Here is a 21,188-nt window from a genome sequence, read left to right as displayed (position 1 = left end):
ACTATAATGGCTTGAGATATTTCTATCTTATCATTGTTGACATTCGACTCTCAATATTTTTATAATAAGTAATTGATACCAATTTTAACTCTGATTGTCATTCACGTGCTGAATTCAAAACCGGTTTAAATAATTATGAAATCGATAGTTTAAATAGTAAATATTTTTTCTCCGGGTATTTTTATGGGATTGTATAAACAAGCATAAGGATAATTTGTTTACCAAAGACGATGTTACCGATAAATACATGAGGACAGGGTCGACATCATCAGCAATAACAGTATGTATATATGTGGGTTCACAGAAAGTTGGGAATTCTTACGAGGGTAGAGTTTATTTATTTCATTTTAGCAATTAATTGCAAATATCAATATTACAATATTAGAATATTAGAATACCGGTTTTTTTATTTGAATAATGTCTTATCAGAACATCTCTTCCACAGTCAACTAACTTTGTACTATTTCTTCGAACAACATCTTAATGTCAGTTAATGTAGATATTTATTTAGTTATTTAATTTATATATCTATATACCTAACAAATTACACTCTTTACATGCTTAAACTTAAAATATAATAATAATATGGATAAGAGTTAATTCACTTATAAGCTACCACAGCATTCATATTTTCTGCTTTTGCAAATACCACCTACACTATGATGTATGTTGTTACCAACCTACACAACGGTGTTTGCATTTTCATTACAAAAATAATGAGGTTATCTAGAATAAGGTTATCTAATCTATATCTTTTTTGCACTTAAATATTGATAATGTTGGTTCGACTCTGACCTCATTATAATAATATACTGTACGTATGTATGTAAATGTACAATATATATTTCTATATCGGGTGTGCCACTCGCTCATTTGCTGTCAAGAAACAATTTCGGTCGACAATTACGACAGTATATCATCTTCTTTGTAAGTTTGAATTCTACCAAACTAACTAACTCGAACAACCCTGATTTTGGATCGTATGTAGTTACGATGGAGCACATTCTGAACGTGAGGACCGTTACCTACTGAAAAAGTTGATGCTGAAATACCAAATACAGCTTTATACTACAGCTATATATTACCTATATATAAAGCTGTTATTTACAAATTCCTTCTGCTGATTTACTGATCCTTACAAACTGTTCGAATATATAACATATAATATAGAGAATATATAGAGAACTAAAAATCAACAAATCAGCTATCTAGAGGGATAAATTAATTACCTTACTACTTGAAGATAGATGCAAGAATCTTGACTTAGATTTGCCGGCGACATCGTCCTCCATTCAAACGATTTACATATATTGTTTCAAAGGTTAAACGAAGTCTCTTTACAAGTTAGTTTAGTAATGACCATAAGACTTAGTACGTAAGTATCTTTGCCTACTCTGTGCTAAAACTAAGATTATAATAAATGTTAAAGACTCCGTATGAACCGCAAAGTCAACGAAATCATTATGAAAAAGTTAGAGAATTTAATGAGCTTAGAAATCACAATGGGGCAAGATAAACAGTGAAACGGTAAAACTATAAAAACTTAACAGCTGGTGCTGAAACTACCACAAAAACCACCAAAGGTCGCAAATAAAATATCACTAAATACAACAGCCCCCGACGCCAATAAAGAGAAAACTGGCAGGTTTTAAACTCCTTGAATTAAAAAGTTATTATTAAGAAAACCGTCACATCTTGAGAAAAAAGGCTCTAGGTGCAAGACAGTTCTAGATTAGCAACCGCCAATGAAACCTCAAACAAAACCAATTCAGCTGTTTCAGAGATTAGTCAAAAGAAACAGACTGACAGAGATTTGAAAATTAATTATCTGGCATAAGTATCGTGTGATTGTGTACAATTTCATTTGTTTAATAACATATGATCGTCTAACGAAAATTTTATAGAAAAATTTTAACAAAAAAAAAACAACTGACTTAAAAAAAACTATTTCAAAAGAAAACAAACAATATGCACTAAAAAGTAAAAAATAATTGCGTATTTTTATACAACCAAAAAAATCTAATAAATTAATCTAATTCTAGTTACAATCATTGTTTTACATTTTTTGAAATCAGTTAGAAATACAGACATTAAACATGCATAAACTTCGACTAATAAAAAACGTACCATGATCGGTTATTTAGAAATTAGAAAAACAGGAAATGAATTAAACAATAATATCCGATCGCCATCTCAGGATTGCGATATAACAATGAAATCGGATATGACATATACGGATGTAAAGCAACTTCAGTTTTAGATTTTTACAGTTTAATTGGACTATTATGTTTTGTTAATAATATTCAGTCAAAACGGTGGATAACCGCTGCACACTCGTTTAAAGCACTCTGAAACAAGTCCTTTGTTATGCTAATGACATTACAAAACGTTTAATTAAATAAGTAATAAATACCATTAATGCGCTTCTATTTTGCTTTTAGTAATTTATTCGGAGTTATATATTATCAATTGACGATAACTTCATTGACGAAAACAAAAAGTTGTAACTAAATAATCAAACACCTAACAGTAAGCTCAGATGGAAATGGTGATGTAGAAGGAAAAACACATTTATAATTATGTGACTAATCTGGCTTCAAATACTGATACAATTTTTTTTTTAAATCTTTTATTGAATTCAAATTTAGAACACGTTTATTATGTAAGAATTTTCGGTTATTTTTCACCATATCTCATTTTTTTCAAAACAGAATTGTAGTGATTGCCTTTCACATACTGGCTATGGAGACGTCGCGGTCGGTTATTTTCAAGACAATCGAAAAGCATTTCGATTCGAGACGCGGTCGTAATATTATGATGATGTCATATCTATCAAAAATACTAGGTAAAAAGAAAAGCAAGTTTGCTTTAATCGCCTAGAAGTTAGACCGTATGCAGGTCACTTGCACTGGAACCAGCCATTATATCGGATACTGTGATACTCAAATTATTAACAAATTAATTTAATTGAATCAATATTATTATTACTTGCGCATTAAGTTGAGGTGTCCAGTTATACATACATATTTATAGTTGATGACCCATAACATTAAAAAAAAGTAGAGAATTAGTTTTCGGTTTATTCAAGAAGGTTGAAGAACCTTGTTTCTCCTATGTGTCGTTTGGTTTAGAATATTAGGATTATTAATACTTTGTGCGACATGGTTTCAAAAATGTTTAAAATTCGACTAAATTCTAAAATAAATAATAAATGACTAAAATTCTCTACACAACTGACGTATCTTTTTCTAATATGCAAAATACCTCATTATCTGAGATGTTATTATATTATTTTCGCCTACTCCATGCTAGGTTATATATTTGACCAGTGGGAGGCTTATTTGCACAGGATCCCGGCAAGATTATGGGTGAAGCAGTAATGTGATACCATTACTGTGTTACGGTCTGAAGGGCGCCGTAGCTAATGAAATTACTGGGCAAATGAGACTTAACATCTTATGTCTCAAGGTGACGAGAGCAGTACCATTCAGAATTTTTGGGGTTTTTCAAGAATCCTGAGCGGCACTATATTGTTTTGGGCAGGGCGTATCAATTACCATCAGCTGAGCGTCCCGCTCGTCTCATCCCTTATTTTCATATATAAAAAAATAAGTAAGTATGGATAGGTGATGTTTATCAATATTAACTAAGGTATTACTGGGTTACGTTATTAGATATTTCACATTATCATATTAACAACTAGGTCAAACAATTTGTCCAAGTGATTTTTAATTGGCTTATATTGAAAGTAAGTAAATGACATGACCTGTTCCAGATTTATTCTATTGATAATGTTCTTAATATTATTATTCTCGTATCGGCGATATCCACGTGATCTTGAGACCTATAAATCCAATCATTTAATGATATATTAAAGTCATCTACAGTAAAATGATAACTAACGGTTGACGGACATCGCCACACATATTAAGCGGAATGTAAACAGAGATAATAATATTAAATATATGGATCACAGTACCTACTTGGTATATGTACAACGATGCTCTTATTTGGATGAACACTTTTCATGGATCGAGGTGAAGGAATGGAAGGACGTAGATTCTGAAGAACTTCTATTAGCTCTCCATTATTATTATTATTATCATTTATTTAATTAAAACAGTCATTTTCTTGAATTACCTTCCTCCAAATCATAAAATTAATCAAGTTAAGGGTATTGTAATCTGTTTAGAGCCACGCAGATATGTTCAAAATGTAAAAGCAATTTTAAATTAATTGTTTGGGTAATCTAAGACAAATGAGTAATAAATATAAAACTGTAAATTTTCATTCAAAAAAAATTCTAAGTAAAGATAGAAAAATGACAAAATTTAGTCCGCACTTTAATTATGGCTTGTTATAAAAACATCACGAACGAAGTTCTCCACCTTGCTACAATTTCCGCCTTAGCCTAGCCAAGCTATCACTCTTAAGGCGAAGAGTAAGCAGAAAACACGCAAACATGATGTTTTTAGACAAGTTTTGACGTGAAAGTATAGCATTTCGAGCTATGAACACTACTTAATCCTGTTACACATATCCTTAAGTCTTATTTGTAGGTTGCTAATGCTTGCTGTTGGTTATAGTTAACACTGCCGAGCCTTTTTGAACTACCACTTTTCTTTGAAGTTAAACAAGTTTTTTGGTATGGCGTGACGCATTGTTTTGGTACTTCTCTCAGAAAAGTTATTCTTATAGCTTGTACTTTTTTTGTAGGTTCATTTATTCAGATTAGTAGTGAATAACAAGGATTGTAAGCATATAAACTGTTTTCCACGCAAGAATTTTGAAAAAATTGGCTTTGTTACATAGATGGCGGGGCGGCAAACGTGAACTCATATCGCTCAAGGTCGCTGGCATTTAGTGTCGCCTTAACAAGTACAAGTCTCTTAATAAAAATTTAAAAGAATAGAATCTAACATTACAGTTACGTGTTGAATTGAATGCATTTCATTCATCGGTATAAGTTTGTTTGTGCAATATGTCGATCGAGATATAATTAAAGGATCCTATCACAACACGTGTAATAATTGGGACTGTAATGAAACTAAGTGTGAATGATTACAACACTACCTGGCTCTGAATAATAAAGAAATACATTATGATCAATTCTTGACGTAGTTGCGTTTGTGTTGGTAATTACAGTGATTTTAGCGCAGTAACTTGTTTAATATACTTGCTTAACCAGTTTTAATGCTATTATGTTAGACTTACGGATCGACATTTTTCAATAATTATCGCTGAGAGGTACGAAACGTGTCTTATTTTTAAAATGACCAACAGATTTGTCGGGGCTTAACTAGAATCGTAGGTGGGATGGATTGATCAAAAAGCTTACAGCCGGATTAGTATGCAAATGCCATTTGAGATTAATTCTGGAGAAAAATACGAATTGAACTGGATGGATCCAACAATAAATCCAGTCAAAAGTGTATAATATATACAACATAGCCGGATAACTTATACTTTGTCAAATATGTTATTTCTAACTCATAGGTGAAGTTTTGATCATCTTTTGATTTTGACATGACAAACGCTATCCTGACAAAATGTATAAATAATAGCAAATATATAAGAACTAAAGATAACGATGATGAGGGGTGAAGAGCCATTGTTTGTATAATAATATTATGTTCTAAACTGCGAAACCTCTGAGGAAACTTAAGCCCGACTTAACTTAGACCCAAAAGTTAATTAATATCGCTCCAGTGACTTAGGGAGACTGCAGAATCATACACAGGTACGGATGAATTATTGCAAGTACTCCTGCTTAATAATACAATATTGACACACTTTTACACAAATTATCTTGCCCGTAACTAGGCATAGCCTGTACTATGGGTACAAGACAACGATATATTTAATACAATACATACAATATACTTACTTAAATATACAAAAATTCTTATAATCATCCATGACTGCAAACATTCATATTCATCATATAAATGTTTGCACCTACCGGGATTCGAACCCGGGACCTCCAGCTCATTACGCAGTATCACTAACCACTAGGCTATAGGGTCGTGCTTAGCCTCTAAGTTAAATGCATTACCATAAATATACCAAATATGTATAAATTATAGTGGTTATATCAATCGTATATATGTGGTTTGAAATACTACCAACCTATCGCTCTTCGATGGCGCAAAAAACACAAATTGAGCAAATCTTATACTATAAATCTATATACATAAAATGAAGTGCTGTTCGTAAGTCTCGCTAAAACTCGAGAACGGCTGGACCGATTTGGCAAATTTAGGTCTTGAATTATTTGTGGAAGTCCAGAGAAGGTTTAAAAGGTGAACAAATAGGAAAATTCTGCTAAATTAAATAAAAACAACAAATTTGTTTTTCCTTTGATGTGTCCATACATAATTTCTATGAGAGAATTTATTGACGCACGGTTTGACAGTTCTGCTGTGAAACAATTTCATTACGACAGCAGGGTGCATATTTTACGAAGTTATTTTTGATATTATGGTATATTATTGACAAATTTATATAAAAACATTATTTTATTTATTATATACTTATAGCGTAGTAACAATAAAAATAACAGGATTTGGAACATGAATGTTTAAACAAAAGAAACAATCTGAAATTATATTAAGTAATTATTATTTAGCATTATATATAGTAATTTATATATTCGTCAAACCTATCAACTAAGTGCATCCTTCTTTTAGCTCTCGAATAACTCAAAAAATATTAAATTTATACGATTAGGTCGAGTATCACAGATTACATTGCAAACTTGAGTTGATAATAATGGAAAAGAATTTTTATTCAATGTGGAAATGTTAAAAAGATAAGTATATTTTATAAAACATCAAATGTTGATAATACTTGACTAATTCTATAAAAAGATATATTATTATTATATAAAATATAAAATTAATATCAAGTAAAAAATAATTATTAGAATTATTATCAACATCTTGCGTGTAGTAAATATCCTATATTTAGTTCACCAATGCTTTATTGTCTATCATGCAATGTTAAAAATAAGAATAGAATCAGATTTAAAACAACTTACCATACATTGCGAGATCTCTGATACACGTATCACTTAATTTGAAACAAAAACTCGATTAAAATGATTTATAACAACTTACCCAGTACAGTTAAAACTGCAACAACATTTAGAAAAAGATACATTCTAGTAAGGGGCCGTTTATAATATTTAATTCGATTAATTTATCATTTTAACATTTACTGCGGCTGTAGTAAGGCTGCTTATTCACAAGACTTAGAAAATGATTCGAACTGCGAGGCAAAGCATCCGTAAAATGATAATGCGAGTAGGACATTAATATTGTGTAGGTACAGAGTACGGTAACAGCACGCGATTCGAAGCGAACATAAATAGAATTTACAAAAGTAAATTCAGATAATTCTGTCAGATGTCAATTCCGTGCAGTCTGTGCGCAAAAGCGCAATTTCAAATTATATATTGGACTATATTTATGTGCATACGGGATACGGATATTTCAAAAAAGTATTTACTAATTTTTTTTTATATTATGTCTTTATATATTGAGAGCTCCTTAATATATACATATCTGATGTCTTTCTATAATTTTCCTTTCTTTAGATTTTAACATGTACTGTCGCGTGTTACAAATATCACATGTTTGCGCTATTTACATGTACTTCATTTACATGTGTATGCAAAAAGTTATGTGTGTGGATTTGATTTTCTTTAGTCAATAGCAATACCAATAGCCATAATAGGTATCATACAAGTTTAAAATAAAAAATACTGACATCAAACATGCACATACCTACCGTTAATTACTAATTGACATATATTAAATATAATTTAAATTTGTAAATAAGTATTTATTTATGGAAACACTTTAACAAAAGCGTTGCCGTCTTCTGAGGTACACCGGCACAATATCATCCTGGAAACAATTCATAAGGAAGTTCGTTCAAAAGTTTGGCAGTACGAAAGTAAAAATTCCATGAACAACGCACTATGGAGGAACGCCACACATACAGGTGATGAAGATGATATGTAAGTTTATAACGAGACGCAATATTAACTTTTCATGTTATTACGAGGCAGCGTAGTATGTACATGTAGGTATGTTTTCAACACAAGTTCTACCTGTTTTAACATGTGTCAATAAACACAACACACACGACCACCAAAACGAGTTGAAATTGTATTCCCAAGAAAAAATAACTGTATTAAGACGATAAACATATTAATATCCCTTTTTCAATATATTTTAAATTGAAATCAAGCTGACCTGTGTGTTGCTTCATTTTGTTCGATGCCGAACTATTTAACGACGAATATTTTAGTTGTGGTAGCTGTCTTTTGGATGATTGCATAAGCTTTAGAACAAATATTTTATTTTATACTTCACTTTATAGTTAAATATATAAAACAGTCGCAAAAACTATCCTACGTATTGTCTAAATATTAAGTATATATTGTTTAAAATAACTTGTAATCTAAGGATTACATTTACCAGCTCCTTTGCACAGAATGCCGGCTAGATTATAGGTAACACAACGGCACCTATTTCTGCCGTGAAGCAGTAATGTGTAAACTTTACTGTCGGTCTGAAGGGCGGCGTAGATAGTGAAATTACTGAGCAAATGAGACTTAAAATCTTATGTCTCAAGGTGACAAGCTCAAATATAGTGCCACTCATAATTTTTGTGCTTTTCAAGAATCCTGAGCGGCACTGCATTGTAATAGACAAGGCGTATCAATCACCATCAGCTGAACGTCCTGCTCGTCTCTTCTCTTTTTTTTATTTAAATGAGAGGTAATGAGTTTCATGCTATTCTTTTTCATGCATACAAATCTATGATTGATAAATGTAATTTTTGTACTAAATGAACAACTTATTACAGATTTTCTGAACAATTTAGTAATCATAAAAAAAAACAAAACCAAGCTGCATCGCGAGAAAGTTTGTTATGACGATACGCCCCAATTTATATCTGATACCGGCTCTTGATATACAGAGAACACCCTCGTTCATGTCGTTAGCTGTACGTGAAGAGTAGTTTCACGATGAAGTACGTAGCTTGCACTTTGTGACAAACGTTTGCCGTAGTGGCGGTGTTTTGCACACGAATGAAAAGAGGTCGGCGCTTATAGCATATTAGGCGTTATTGTTTACTAATGTATATATATGTGTACTTCGAATTATAACGCTTAGAACGTGAGTAGGCCCAAGCGAAATGAAGCAGTTTTAATGTGGTCGTATATGACCACATGGCACATACGTTTCCCGTCGCGTCAGTGTCATTCTGTCAACTTCCAGGACAATCAGTGCGCGAAAATTAATTGAAAAATGACTTACTGTGCAGTGAAAGGGTGTCACAAAGCGTCTTATAATAAAAATTATGATACGAAAATCACATTTCACACCTAAATACTATTTCACAACGTTATGTTTTTGAAGTGAAACTTCTTTATCGACGTATGAGAGAAATTTTATAGCAAATCGTCACGATTTTCGGTAACGCGCCATTTTTTCTTTAAATCCACGATGGATCTTGGATTTAATAAATGATCCCAAATTCGTTCTCTGCAGCCTAGAGAGCCTCGGATACGATATCTACCTGATGTTTAGTGGTCACTGCCGACTTCATTCTCCTGCAATACCAAAGGAATTACAAAGGCATTGCTGGCTCCTTAAAAAAGTGTACGCGCTATTTGTGAAGGTACCCATGTCGTATCTTCATAGAAACACCGCAAAGGAAGCTCATTCCACAGCATGGTCGAACGTGGAAGAAAGTTCCTTGAAAACTGTACTGTGGAGAAACGCCGCACATCCAGATAGTGGGGATGATATCCTAATTTGTGGCGTGTTGTGTGATGATGAGATTCAGCAGGAATCAGGTCAAACAGCTCTTCAAAACACTCCCCGTGATAAATGCGGTAGAAGACACGCAAGGAAGCGACGTCCCTACGCAAAGCCAAGTTGCCGTTCACAGAGCACCATGTCCTCGTCAATTCGAGCAGCTCTGCGTTGCACGCGGTCAAATGGTTCAAGCGAATACTGGGGTGCGCCGGGTCAGAGATGACAGGAATACTTCATATGTGGCCAGACCTGGGCTGTGTAGATGACTAGAAGGTGGGCTGGCTTGAAGTATTGCCGTGCTCTATTTATGACGCCCAGCTTCTCGAACTCATTATTACATATAACTAATTAAGCGCAAGAATTTATAGAATATAATATATATTAATTAAATAAAATATTATCATAATTAAAATTAAAATTTAATACTAACTCGTTCTCATGTGCTTCCGTCGAAGTGGGTGGTACTTTAAATTGAAAATTTGAATTAAGGAAAATCAAGTGACGAATATAATGTCATGACCATTAACTTAGTATACTAGCGTAATAGACAAACCCTGTGTGAAAGTGAGACAGCAAAAACCTAGATGTGAGAAAGAGATGGAATAGATGGATCATGAAACCGTGTAGTATTCATTAGTCTCCTGTCAAATTGGACCGTATTTTAATTTAAGTGTTTATATCGTAATTGTTCTGTGTTTTAACGGATATAACTTAATTAAAAAAAATAATAATGTCATGTTCTGTATAACATTGTGTTGTTATCTACTACAGCAACAATCCAAATAAAGATACATTTCACAGGTAAATACTAATTACTTTATACTATGAGTATTACATTTTATATACGCAGTAAATACTATATTTTCTTAAGATAATATTAAAAAAAAATAGAACAACGATTGATCCTAAAGGCCATCCCTGCTACTTCCCGCTTATTCCATACCTAAACGCTTCAAGCTCTTCGAGCTCAAAAATTTTTGAATGAATGAACCGATTTCTACGTGGTTGGCGACATTCGACGCAGTTTTGATCGAACTCGGAATTTTGAAGTTATTCCGAAAAAAACACTTTTTTCGGTTTTCTTTCGTCAACAATAACTCACAAACAAATCAATCGGTAAAGAAGTTTAAAACTTATTCCAACAAACAAATTTCTTAGTTTTTTTTTGATATTTCTTGAAATCTACCGGTCCGAATCGGCCCGAATTATATTCAAAACCTAAGTATGGTCAAGTCCTTTCGAATGGCGCAACCGCAATGAAATTGGTCGAGCCGTTAAAAAGTTATATAATATATAAGTAAATAATGTTACAACACATAATACACGGATCAGCCTAGCTATCCAACGCGGTAATGCTGCCAGTATTCTTGGTACGCTTCCACGTAATGATAGTTTTAATTTTATGTAGTCCTAGTATTGTAAATATAGTTATACGATTTGTTTTGTTTGAATAATAAATGTATATATCAGTTATATATAATATGTTCATTATAATTTCGAACGTCCTGCTAGTCTTGTCCCTTATTTCTATAAAAAAGTTTACATTTTAATAAAAAACAAGAAGCCATCTGAGTTTTTCTGAGCCTGACAGCCTTATAACGGGTGACAAATTTTGAATGTCAAAATGTGCTTTATTCTAACCCTCTTATTCATAATAGTCTGATAACTTAAAGCAAGGCTAGTTTTCATTCTGTCTACTTCTATTGACCTAAGTCAGAATGAGAAATAACACTCCTTAGCGGCTGTTTTAAGTTAGCGGACCATTATCAATAAGGGGGTTTGGCTTTAGCTCCCTAGCTAATTGTTAATAGTTTATTTATGGAGGTAATGCCAAGCGTGGCTGACTGGTAACAAATTACAAGTTGTCAATCATAATTGGTTACAATAACAATATTCTAAGATACAAGATAACAATAGATTTGCTTTTCATTTCCATCTTGTTGTTTTAAAATATCAAGATAAAAATGAAAAGTATAAAGAGTATTCTCTGAAATCTTAAATGAGATGACACAATATGAAGCCACTGTGAATAACATTGACCGTGAGCCTACCGTGAGAGACGACCTACTGACCTCAATTGTATACAAATAAAAATTCACTGTTTAAATAGCAGAGAACTTTCTTATTTACCTTGATAATTTAAAGGAGCAAGGTTACCTTGCTAATACGCTAACGTTCCACATTATATATATACCATCTGACCTAGAAAACGTTGTATTGCTTTACAAAGTAATAAAAATAATTCAATAATTGAAATGTTTGGGGTATGAAAAAATATAAAAAATAGATGACGACCGATTCTCAGACCTACCAAATATCGTACATAAAACCACGCCACACAAAAATAGGTATTCATTGTAGACAGATGAAAATTTGAAATTTGAAATTGTATGTGTATACATAAACTTTATGTATTGTAATACAAAAAGTTGTATGTATTTTTAATACTGAATATTAATAAAATAAAAATAAATTGTCATTTAGGGCTATGAAAAATAGATGATGGCTGATTCTCAGACATACCCTATATACACACAAATTTTGAAGGAGGAGTTTGGTTACAAACACAAAGACACAAGAAATGTATATATAAGAAGATATATCTATTACTTAAACAGCTAGCTGTGTCTGATACTCAGTCAATAAGGATTTAGGCGGATATTCCTTAGAGCGTCTCTATATTGTCTTCGTAACTGTACATAAAAGAGACAAAACGCAAGTGATTTTGTATTACGTAATAAGACACCTTCTATATATCTTAGTCTTTTATTATTAAAATTCAAAATGGCTGTTTTCGTCGGTATGATATAATATTATATTTTTTTATTTAGGGCTAAAGTATGTAATTGCTATTCTTTACTGAAAAATTGACATTTTTTTAGTAAGGTTCAATCTTAGTTCATTTATATGTCTAGATAGACTATGACAGCTCTGAAAACTTCAAAAAAAAAGAGTTTAGAATTAACCTCTATTTTGAGCACGCACATTAACTCAGTGTCAATACAATAAGAAGTAGCTTATCACACACACTAAAATATTAAACCTGGCCTGTTCTTATCGATTGTCTCACAGCAAGAGACTCTATCTAGCCGCCTTATGTAAGGGTTAAATATATTTATTTTCTTTCGTTATCTATACATGCCTGCCATCTCACGGGAAGGTTATTTAATCTACCTCTACGGTAGAACTCTGAGGACACAATAAACTCTCTGAGTAGAATATTTTTGCATGTAAAAATTATCCAAATCTCGGAAATAACTATAGTCGGTTGGGGACAGATTTAGCGTGTATAGATGATGTGTGAAGGTTTCTAAATGTAGCTCCTTTAAAATTAAAAAGATTTTTGAAGCCGTGTGGGATCTCGCGTTTCGTGGGCCAATAGTGGAGAAGATCGGTTGATGAGTTGAGGCTGAGCTGTGTTTCACCATCATTGATCAAAGGACTTCGACATATGCTAGACCTGATCTGTGGAAGCTGTAGTAAATAACACAATTATGGGTGCATTTAAAGGAATCAATCAAGATTTCTACGGGTTTCCACGAATCCACTTATCCTCACGCGTCGCAATTCGACTCAAAACCCTTTCATGCGAAAATAAGTCTCAACGCATACTTATGCCTCTAAGACACTTTAATTATCGAGCACTCTTTTTTTTAAGCGTGATTACAAGCAATTAGATTCTAATGTAACTATTGCGGGTATGCTAAAATAAAAACTGGCCTCAATTTTTTTGTAGTTTGGTGCAAATTCTAGATTCTAGCACCGTACTTAACTCATCATCATTTACCTTAGTTACTATTCTATCAAATAAATGAAATGCATTCATTACCTTGTTCAGCAAAATGTATACTCAATTTTTTTTATTATTTTATATAGAAGGTAATGAATTTTGGATCCTATATTATAAGTACTTGTTATTAAGTTATAATTAGAGCATCAACGCAGAGCATCAGTTCAGATCGAAATGAGTCTAAACTATCTTCCATTTAAAAATATATAAAAAAAAAAAAAATTTGCGTAGCTGTAAGCAAATATGAATATTGATTTATTGGATTTAGAGTTGAACAGGTGAAATTTTATTTAGTTATATGCCTATTACGATACAATATAAGACAAAAATACTATCCAAATGTTTTGAGTTTTCTTTAGTGTTAATTCTGCCAATATTTGTCTTTTAATATTTCGACACGTGTTTCGCCTCTTCACGAGGCATCCTCAGGACATGTTGCCTCGCCAAAATTTGGAGACAAATATTGGCAGAATTAACACTAAAGAAAACTATAAGGACTACTTTGTTTACTAAAAATTGTATTCAAATATTTAATAAACTTCCCGATGCTATTAAAATGTTGAATATCGGTCCTTATGTCAATGGCTAATTTGTTACAATTTTTATGCTGTATCCGACTTTTAAATTTGTGATTGTCTTTTTTTATAATCTTGTGTTTAACTTGACTACATAATATGTATATGACATGTATATTTTGTGTAGATGTTAATATAATGTAACAATGAAATATTATGTGCTGTAATCTTAGACTTTTATTATTATATAATGACATGGAGGTAATGTAATTTGCATGCCCTTTTTGGCTAATGTGTTGATTCGTATAGAATTATTTTGTTAACTTGTATACACACGTTATGCAAATAAAGAATAATTATTATTATAACTCAAAACATTTGGATAATTATGGATTTCCGCAAAGTAACGCCTACTTCAATAAATTTACAAGAATACTAATCGAAAGTAGACATTTGTATCTATTGTGGTTGTATGGTATGTTGTCTGTATACGTTGTGAAGGTTATGCAATGTCAAACGTGAGAAACGTAGTAAATGGCAAACACAAAATGACCTTCACGATAGCAATGACTGGTAGGAAACATTGATGAGCTGGCGTTAAATTTCTACTATTAACCTTAAAACAACACAGATTTAACATTAGTCTTTGCACTTGAAAAGTAGTAATGACTTTAGTGCGTGCGTAAATTGTTTACATTTTCTTACTCTATGTGACATTGTACCATAACTAGTGTCATATTTAATTATATATATAATTTGTTTTTCTTTCGTCTCTAACGGCCGTTTTCAATAACCTATCTATACTTAGTTTAACTAAATAGAAGTAGACAAATCTATCCTTTTACACTTACTTACATTTCAATAACCTATTGACAGCTAGCATTGGACATAACTATGGATAGATAGGATCTTGTCGTTAAACGGTGACAGCAATGTATCCGTGAGTTAAACTAAGGATAGTTAGGTTATTGAAAATGGCTGTAAATGAATTAATGTTTACACAGTTCTAATATCATAAAACTAACTTTTCAAAATTATTGAAAAGACAAACACTTGTCTGTATATTTATTCTGGCTTTGAATGGCTGGATAGATTATATTTCTTGCGCCTCTTATTCTCTCTCAGAGTGCCATTTGTTTCCGAAGCGGTAGTTATATATAGTATATAAGAAATGACATCAAAAAGAATTCTAAAGGAATCAATTTTGTGAAAAAAAAAATGGCTTTTATGCTAGTTTATTATAATAGCGAGCCACACCGGCTTCGCACGAACAGTAGAAAACCAGGGTCGCATTAGCCTGTTGCATAGAGCATGGATTAGATTCAAATGAAATACAGATACCTACATACATACACAAACACTACTTGATAACATAAACCAAAAATGCAACGTAGAAATTAGTTTTCAAATAATTCATACAACATGGGTCAAGAAACCAAAACATCAAGTAAAATAAGTAAAACAAAATATTCGCAATTACCATGCATAGAACTTCCCACCAATATAAAGTTTACTCAAAAAGAAAAGATTAATAAATAATAACAACTACTTACCTTTGTCTAACTTTTATTACTCTGTATTAGGATAATATATTATTAGAACATTGGAAGAAAACAAACATAATATATATTACATTTTTCGTGGTCTTGTTAAGTTGTTAACTATTAGCATTTATTTTTAATTTATTATGTGATCATGTTAATCCTTAGTTTACCTATTTGCAAAAATAGAAATGTACCCAGAATTCGCTTCAGAAGTATTTTAAATTATTATAATATTGAAAATAAGGAAACGCGCGTTTAAATTTAAATGGTCTCTTTTAAGTTTCTTAAATATTCTTACTTCTTTTTGCGCACCGTACCCATGCGTCGCAGTTACTGGTCACATCATTGACGCCAGGTCCATTCTTTTAGTACATGTGTTATATATAGCAATATATTTTGGCGACTGGGAACGATACGACGCGGGAGTGGTAGTGAGTCATGACTCGTGCTTGGTCGCCACCCGCCGCAATGAGTCGCGCCACGTGCAACCGTTTTTTTGTGCCCTTGTTACTTTTCGATAGCTCTTGATTTCCAAATATAATCTAATATATAAAATTCTCATGTTGCGGTGTTTGTAGTTAAACTCCTTCGAAACGGCTTGACCGATTCTCATGAAATTTTGAGTGCATATTGGGTAGGTCTGAGAATCCGAAAACATCTATTTTTCATCCCCCTAAATGTTAAGGGTGGTCCACACGATTTTTTTTTAATTTGATTGACATTTTTTTTTTAATTTGTTTGGGTAGGAGTCAACATGAAAAAATACATACAACTTCAAATTTTCACCCATCTACGATCAACAGTTACTTTTGTATCGCGATTTTAATATCGGCAATACAACGTTTGCTGGGTCAGCTAGTCTTATATATAAAATTCTCGTGTCACAATGTCTCTTCCCGTACTCCTCCGAATCGGCTTGACCGATTCTCATGAAATTTTGAGTGCATATCGGGTAGGTCTGAGAATCGGACAACATCTATTTTTCATCCCCCTAAATGTTTAGGGTCCACACGAATTTGATTTTAATTTTTTTATCGACATTTTTTTTTAATTTTTTTTTATTTGATTATGAGTCAGCATTAAAAAATACATACAACTTCAAATTTCAACAGTTACTTTTGTATCGCGATTTTAATATCGACAATACAACGTTTGCTGGGTCAGCTAGTAATTATATAAATATTTATTTTTTACTTTACCAAATGCATACTCTCATTACAGGATATGCTAATGAAATGGTCCCATGGAAAGAGTGCGTGCTTGTATTGATAACTGGCCTCGACGTTTAAAGGACTGCTTTGCAGCCAATGGACACCTCTTCGAATACGTTATTATTATATTTTAAATTGTTTTATATTTATGTAATAAACTAACACACTGTAAATGTAATAAATGTTTTTTTTTTCTTTGTATCAATCAGTATTTATGGCAAGATTAGGTATAATCTATTATATTATTATATTTTACGTATTATAACATTAAACATGTATTTTAAACAAACAGAAGCATTAATTTTTAGTTTATGAAATTGTGAACATAAAATGACTTTAAGGGTTAGATAAGTTTGAGACACAATACTAATGGCGAAAACGTGATTTTTAAACTGGAAAAAATGAAGCTAGCTGCAATAATATATTAAGTGTTGGCTTAGGAAGTTAACCAAATTTCGTGACGGCCCGATATCTTAGTATTTTTCAGAAGTCATGGCGTTTAAATTGAAGTTTCTATTGTTGAACTCCCGGTTCGATTCTCGCCTGTCACGCACCCGTGAGTTATTGGTTTTAGAATTCAAAATATGTATGTTTATTCGACGCTTTATAAGATCGACAACGCTCCTGTGATTCCTCTGGTGTTATAAGAGAGCATGAGCTGCAAGGATCACATACCATCAGGTGACCGGTATGCTCGTTTGTCCTCCTCTTCCATACAAAAAAGTCTTACTGAAGCTGTTAATACGAACAGACGTCTATGATAATTCACGGTATGAATCGCACCCATCTAGTGTTTGGCTTTTAATTATTACGCATTTTCTTTAAATTTATATTAAAACACAGTTTTTAGGTTAAAAACTGTGTTTAAATATAAAAAAAGTGATAATTACAACATATAGGCTTAACGTTTCGTGTCGCAGATCGCTAAGGAAGCAAATATAACGTTACTTAGAGAGGTGACTGTAAAGCTATTCTATACCCAAATAAATAAATCGGGCTTTTTTGTATCTAATGTGTTTCAAATGGGTCTGTGTTTTGTGTTCAATTCCCAAACTTGCTCCACTTTTTCTAAAATGGCGACATTTTTATCCGTAATAGGGCGACTTATAGAGCGAGGTGCATCTCTTTGACAGCAACGTTCCCGGATTGAAAACACCAACTTTAGTCACGACAAGAAAGCCACTCTTACTGCTACATTAAGTCCATAAATATTCTTTCGCTGCTTTCGTTGCAATTTTTTGTAATAAAATTTTCCTATATCATTTATAAGTATAGATAGACTATGACAGCTGTGAAAACAAACTAACCTCTGTTTTGAGCCATTCACGCACACTAACATAAAGTGTCATACAAATTGCGAGTGTAAGACTTAGCTTGTCACACACACTAATATTGCTGGCCTGTTTTTATCGGTTGTCTAACAGTAAGAGTTTCTATCTAGACGTATAAAATATCTAAGAAAATGTTAGTAAATGTAACAATTTCCACTAGATTCCACTAGACATTTTTTACATGCTTTTTATTAGCTTCAGCTGTATGTATGTTTGTTTGTAACCAACTCATTTGGGCGCGACTTTGTCCCACTTTAAGCAGACAGATTTCGTTCAAACATCGTAGATTTATCAAGGACCGATGACAATACATTAATTTTATAAAATTATTGTAATAATGAACGTAGTGTTTAAATTCTCTTTGGTAAGAAGTAATTCATTTCTATTTTGAAATAATCTTCTTAATGTCTACAAAAACAGCCAGATGCAAATAGTACAGCCAAAGAGATTTTATTATAAGATGATACGTACAAATGCGAAACTACCTTTTCTCCAACCTATTACGTCAGCTCTTGGGTAAACATATAAACTGTTGATATGAAATATTAGGTGGCGCAATATAACCTGCATATTTGAAAATAATAAAATTACATTTATTGAACCAATGGGTAAATTACAACCAAGAAAGTATAGGTAGATTCACAGAATACAGAAAAATAGGGTAGATTAATGCAGTTTATTTTTTAAATAAAAGTGCAATCGTCCAAATAATGGAACTCTTTGCATTGATATTCCTCCAACTATAAACGCAAATTTACAAAAACTTTCTTCGACATTGCACCAGCAAATGAAGTGGAATAGCAGCGGACAAGTGACTGGTGGGATCGCTGCTGTTCCACGTTCCAGACCGGATCCTTTCCTTCAGCTATTCAATATTCATCGGACTGGTTTGGTAAATGTTGTGTTTAGCCTATGCCTACAAAATAAGTCCAGAAGAATAAGATGTTTTGGCTGCGTGGGGCTATAGAATTTCACCTCTTTTTAAATCAGTCTGATAGGGAACATTAATTATGTTCCCTATCAGACTGTATGTATATGTTTATGACTGGTTGCTCCGTCTTACTGAATCCAACTTCTGGAATTCACTATTCTCTCGTGTAAACCAGAACTTGAAAATTTTGCAAAGTTTTGTAAGAAACATAGTGTTCATGACGTTGTGACCCTATAAATCTTAATAAAATAAACTGCCTATCACCCCTTTGGTGGACATTGCTGCCCATACAGTCTACTAGTACTCTACTAGTATTTTCTGACTATAAAGAGGTTTTTTGTTGGTTAAATTTTTTGATTTTTAGTTCATGATTTGCACTGCCCCAATAACGACAATTTTGCCGATTTACAAAACCACTCAAACGTAAATGGGCCTCATCGTCATCTTTGGAGCATTTTGCTACTAAAACTGCACTAGTGCCGTGTACCCAAATATAATACGTTTTCCCCTTTTGCTAATCCCAACCTCTACGAAAATAGAAGATGCAGTATGAACGTTCTATTGCGCCACACTATAAAAATTGTATAAACATTTATTGTATTATTTATTATTGTCTTTATTCGTCTTATAGCCAATTCAAAGTGTTGAGGTTGTATACAGTTGGAAAAATTTATTCAATAATAATCTGCTGATTGATACCCAAAAATGCGAAACGCGGAAGAAGCGCAAGTACGTAGCCGTCAATATATCTACGGCTTTAGGGAGATATGAATTCTGCACTCTTCTATGATACCAAAGAATAACAATTACCATTACTAAGATATACTATTCCAGACGATATAGTCGCTGGAATTTTTATCAAATCAATCGATATGTTCTTACACATATTCACGTAAAATACACAGCCTTGTCGTGCAAACAAGCTTATGCCAGTCTTTATTTTATTAGTGTTTCAATTTAAATAAAAAATTAAATAAACTATCATTTCAAAAAAGTTTTTCTAAGAAATCTCGCTCCTACGAAGTAGTTAGTATGCCTAAACAGCAATTTCAATTTTCAACACATAAACCCTCATTATACTAAGCTTTTTATTTATATAACATAAATGAGTTATCATTACGACTTACCGTGTGCCATTATCGTGCCGGAGCCGTACGTTTCAGCACAAGGACTTGTGAAGAACTGGCCTTTCAACAGCTGAAGCCTCACCGATGCTACACTACACTAATTGCGTTAACTTCTTTATCTATTTTTGTATCGGATTATCTACATTGTACCATAATATCGATTAAGCTGATTATAATTTGGCATTGTATCGTATGGATATGGATAAAATACTAAACATAAAGTACCTGTGAGTTGAAGAACTTCAAATACATATTATGGCTTATACATATTTTTGTTGTAAATAATTTTAATATTTATCATCTTAGTACATAGAGAATATTAACCAAAGTGAATTCAAAAATATGTTTTACTTTATTGTTATGTTTTAGGTTTTTTCCATACACGCTTCACTCGTAAAGCTGTCTCCAGCTGTTTACATATTTATTAATAGTTACTACATAATTATCTGATTCTGCAAATGCAACCTTATCGGGTTAACATAAAGTTCTAATGGCAAAGCTATTCAAAAAAGCAACGAACAAAGTTGTCATTCTCAAGAGACATGTCTATTGAAGTTTCCTTTTTTTTTATTCTGAGTACTTCAAGTCCAAGACTTTTCACAATCAACTACAAATTCACCTTTATTTAGTTTATAACCGAACTGAGATTTCATAACACCGCAGTAATCTTTATTTTATTGACATTTTGAGAGAAAAACATTTTTACCCAGGAATTTCGTTTTCTTCGCAGTAATGTTGGGACTATTTGGCTTACCAAAATGTATTTGGGTTTGTAAAGGCGTTAAAGAGGATAGTATCATCAGCATATCGAATGTCACTGACTGCTCTTCCACTGAAATTAATGCCTTTACTCATTTCTTTTAGATCCTGGATGATAATCTACTCTGTAATGATGTAATTCCA

At 32.4% G+C, this 21,188-nt stretch overlaps 1 protein-coding gene across 2 annotated transcripts in view; it reads right to left on the bottom strand.

Annotated features, from left to right (window-relative positions):
* LOC126978819 (uncharacterized) overlaps positions 1–20,363 on the bottom strand; it is a 56,204-nt gene extending 35,841 nt beyond the window's left edge. Inside the window, exon 1 of one of the 2 annotated variants that reach the window (XM_050827904.1) lies at positions 20,286–20,363. In XM_050827904.1, the coding sequence (XP_050683861.1) occupies positions 20,286–20,295 (10 nt within the window). In that variant the 5' untranslated portion in view covers positions 20,296–20,363. Of the gene's footprint in view, positions 1–7,118; positions 7,282–20,285 lie in introns of those variants that run through there. The other variant, XM_050827902.1, reaches the window with a different exon arrangement.
* Positions 20,364–21,188: the final 825 nt, after the last annotated feature.

The sequence above is a fragment of the Leptidea sinapis genome, chromosome Z (genome assembly GCF_905404315.1).
Source record: "Leptidea sinapis chromosome Z, ilLepSina1.1, whole genome shotgun sequence".
In the NCBI taxonomy this organism is placed as follows: Eukaryota; Metazoa; Arthropoda; class Insecta; order Lepidoptera; family Pieridae; genus Leptidea; species Leptidea sinapis.
The sequence above is the reverse complement of the archived record's forward strand: the minus strand, read 5'-3'. Positions and strand labels throughout refer to the sequence as shown.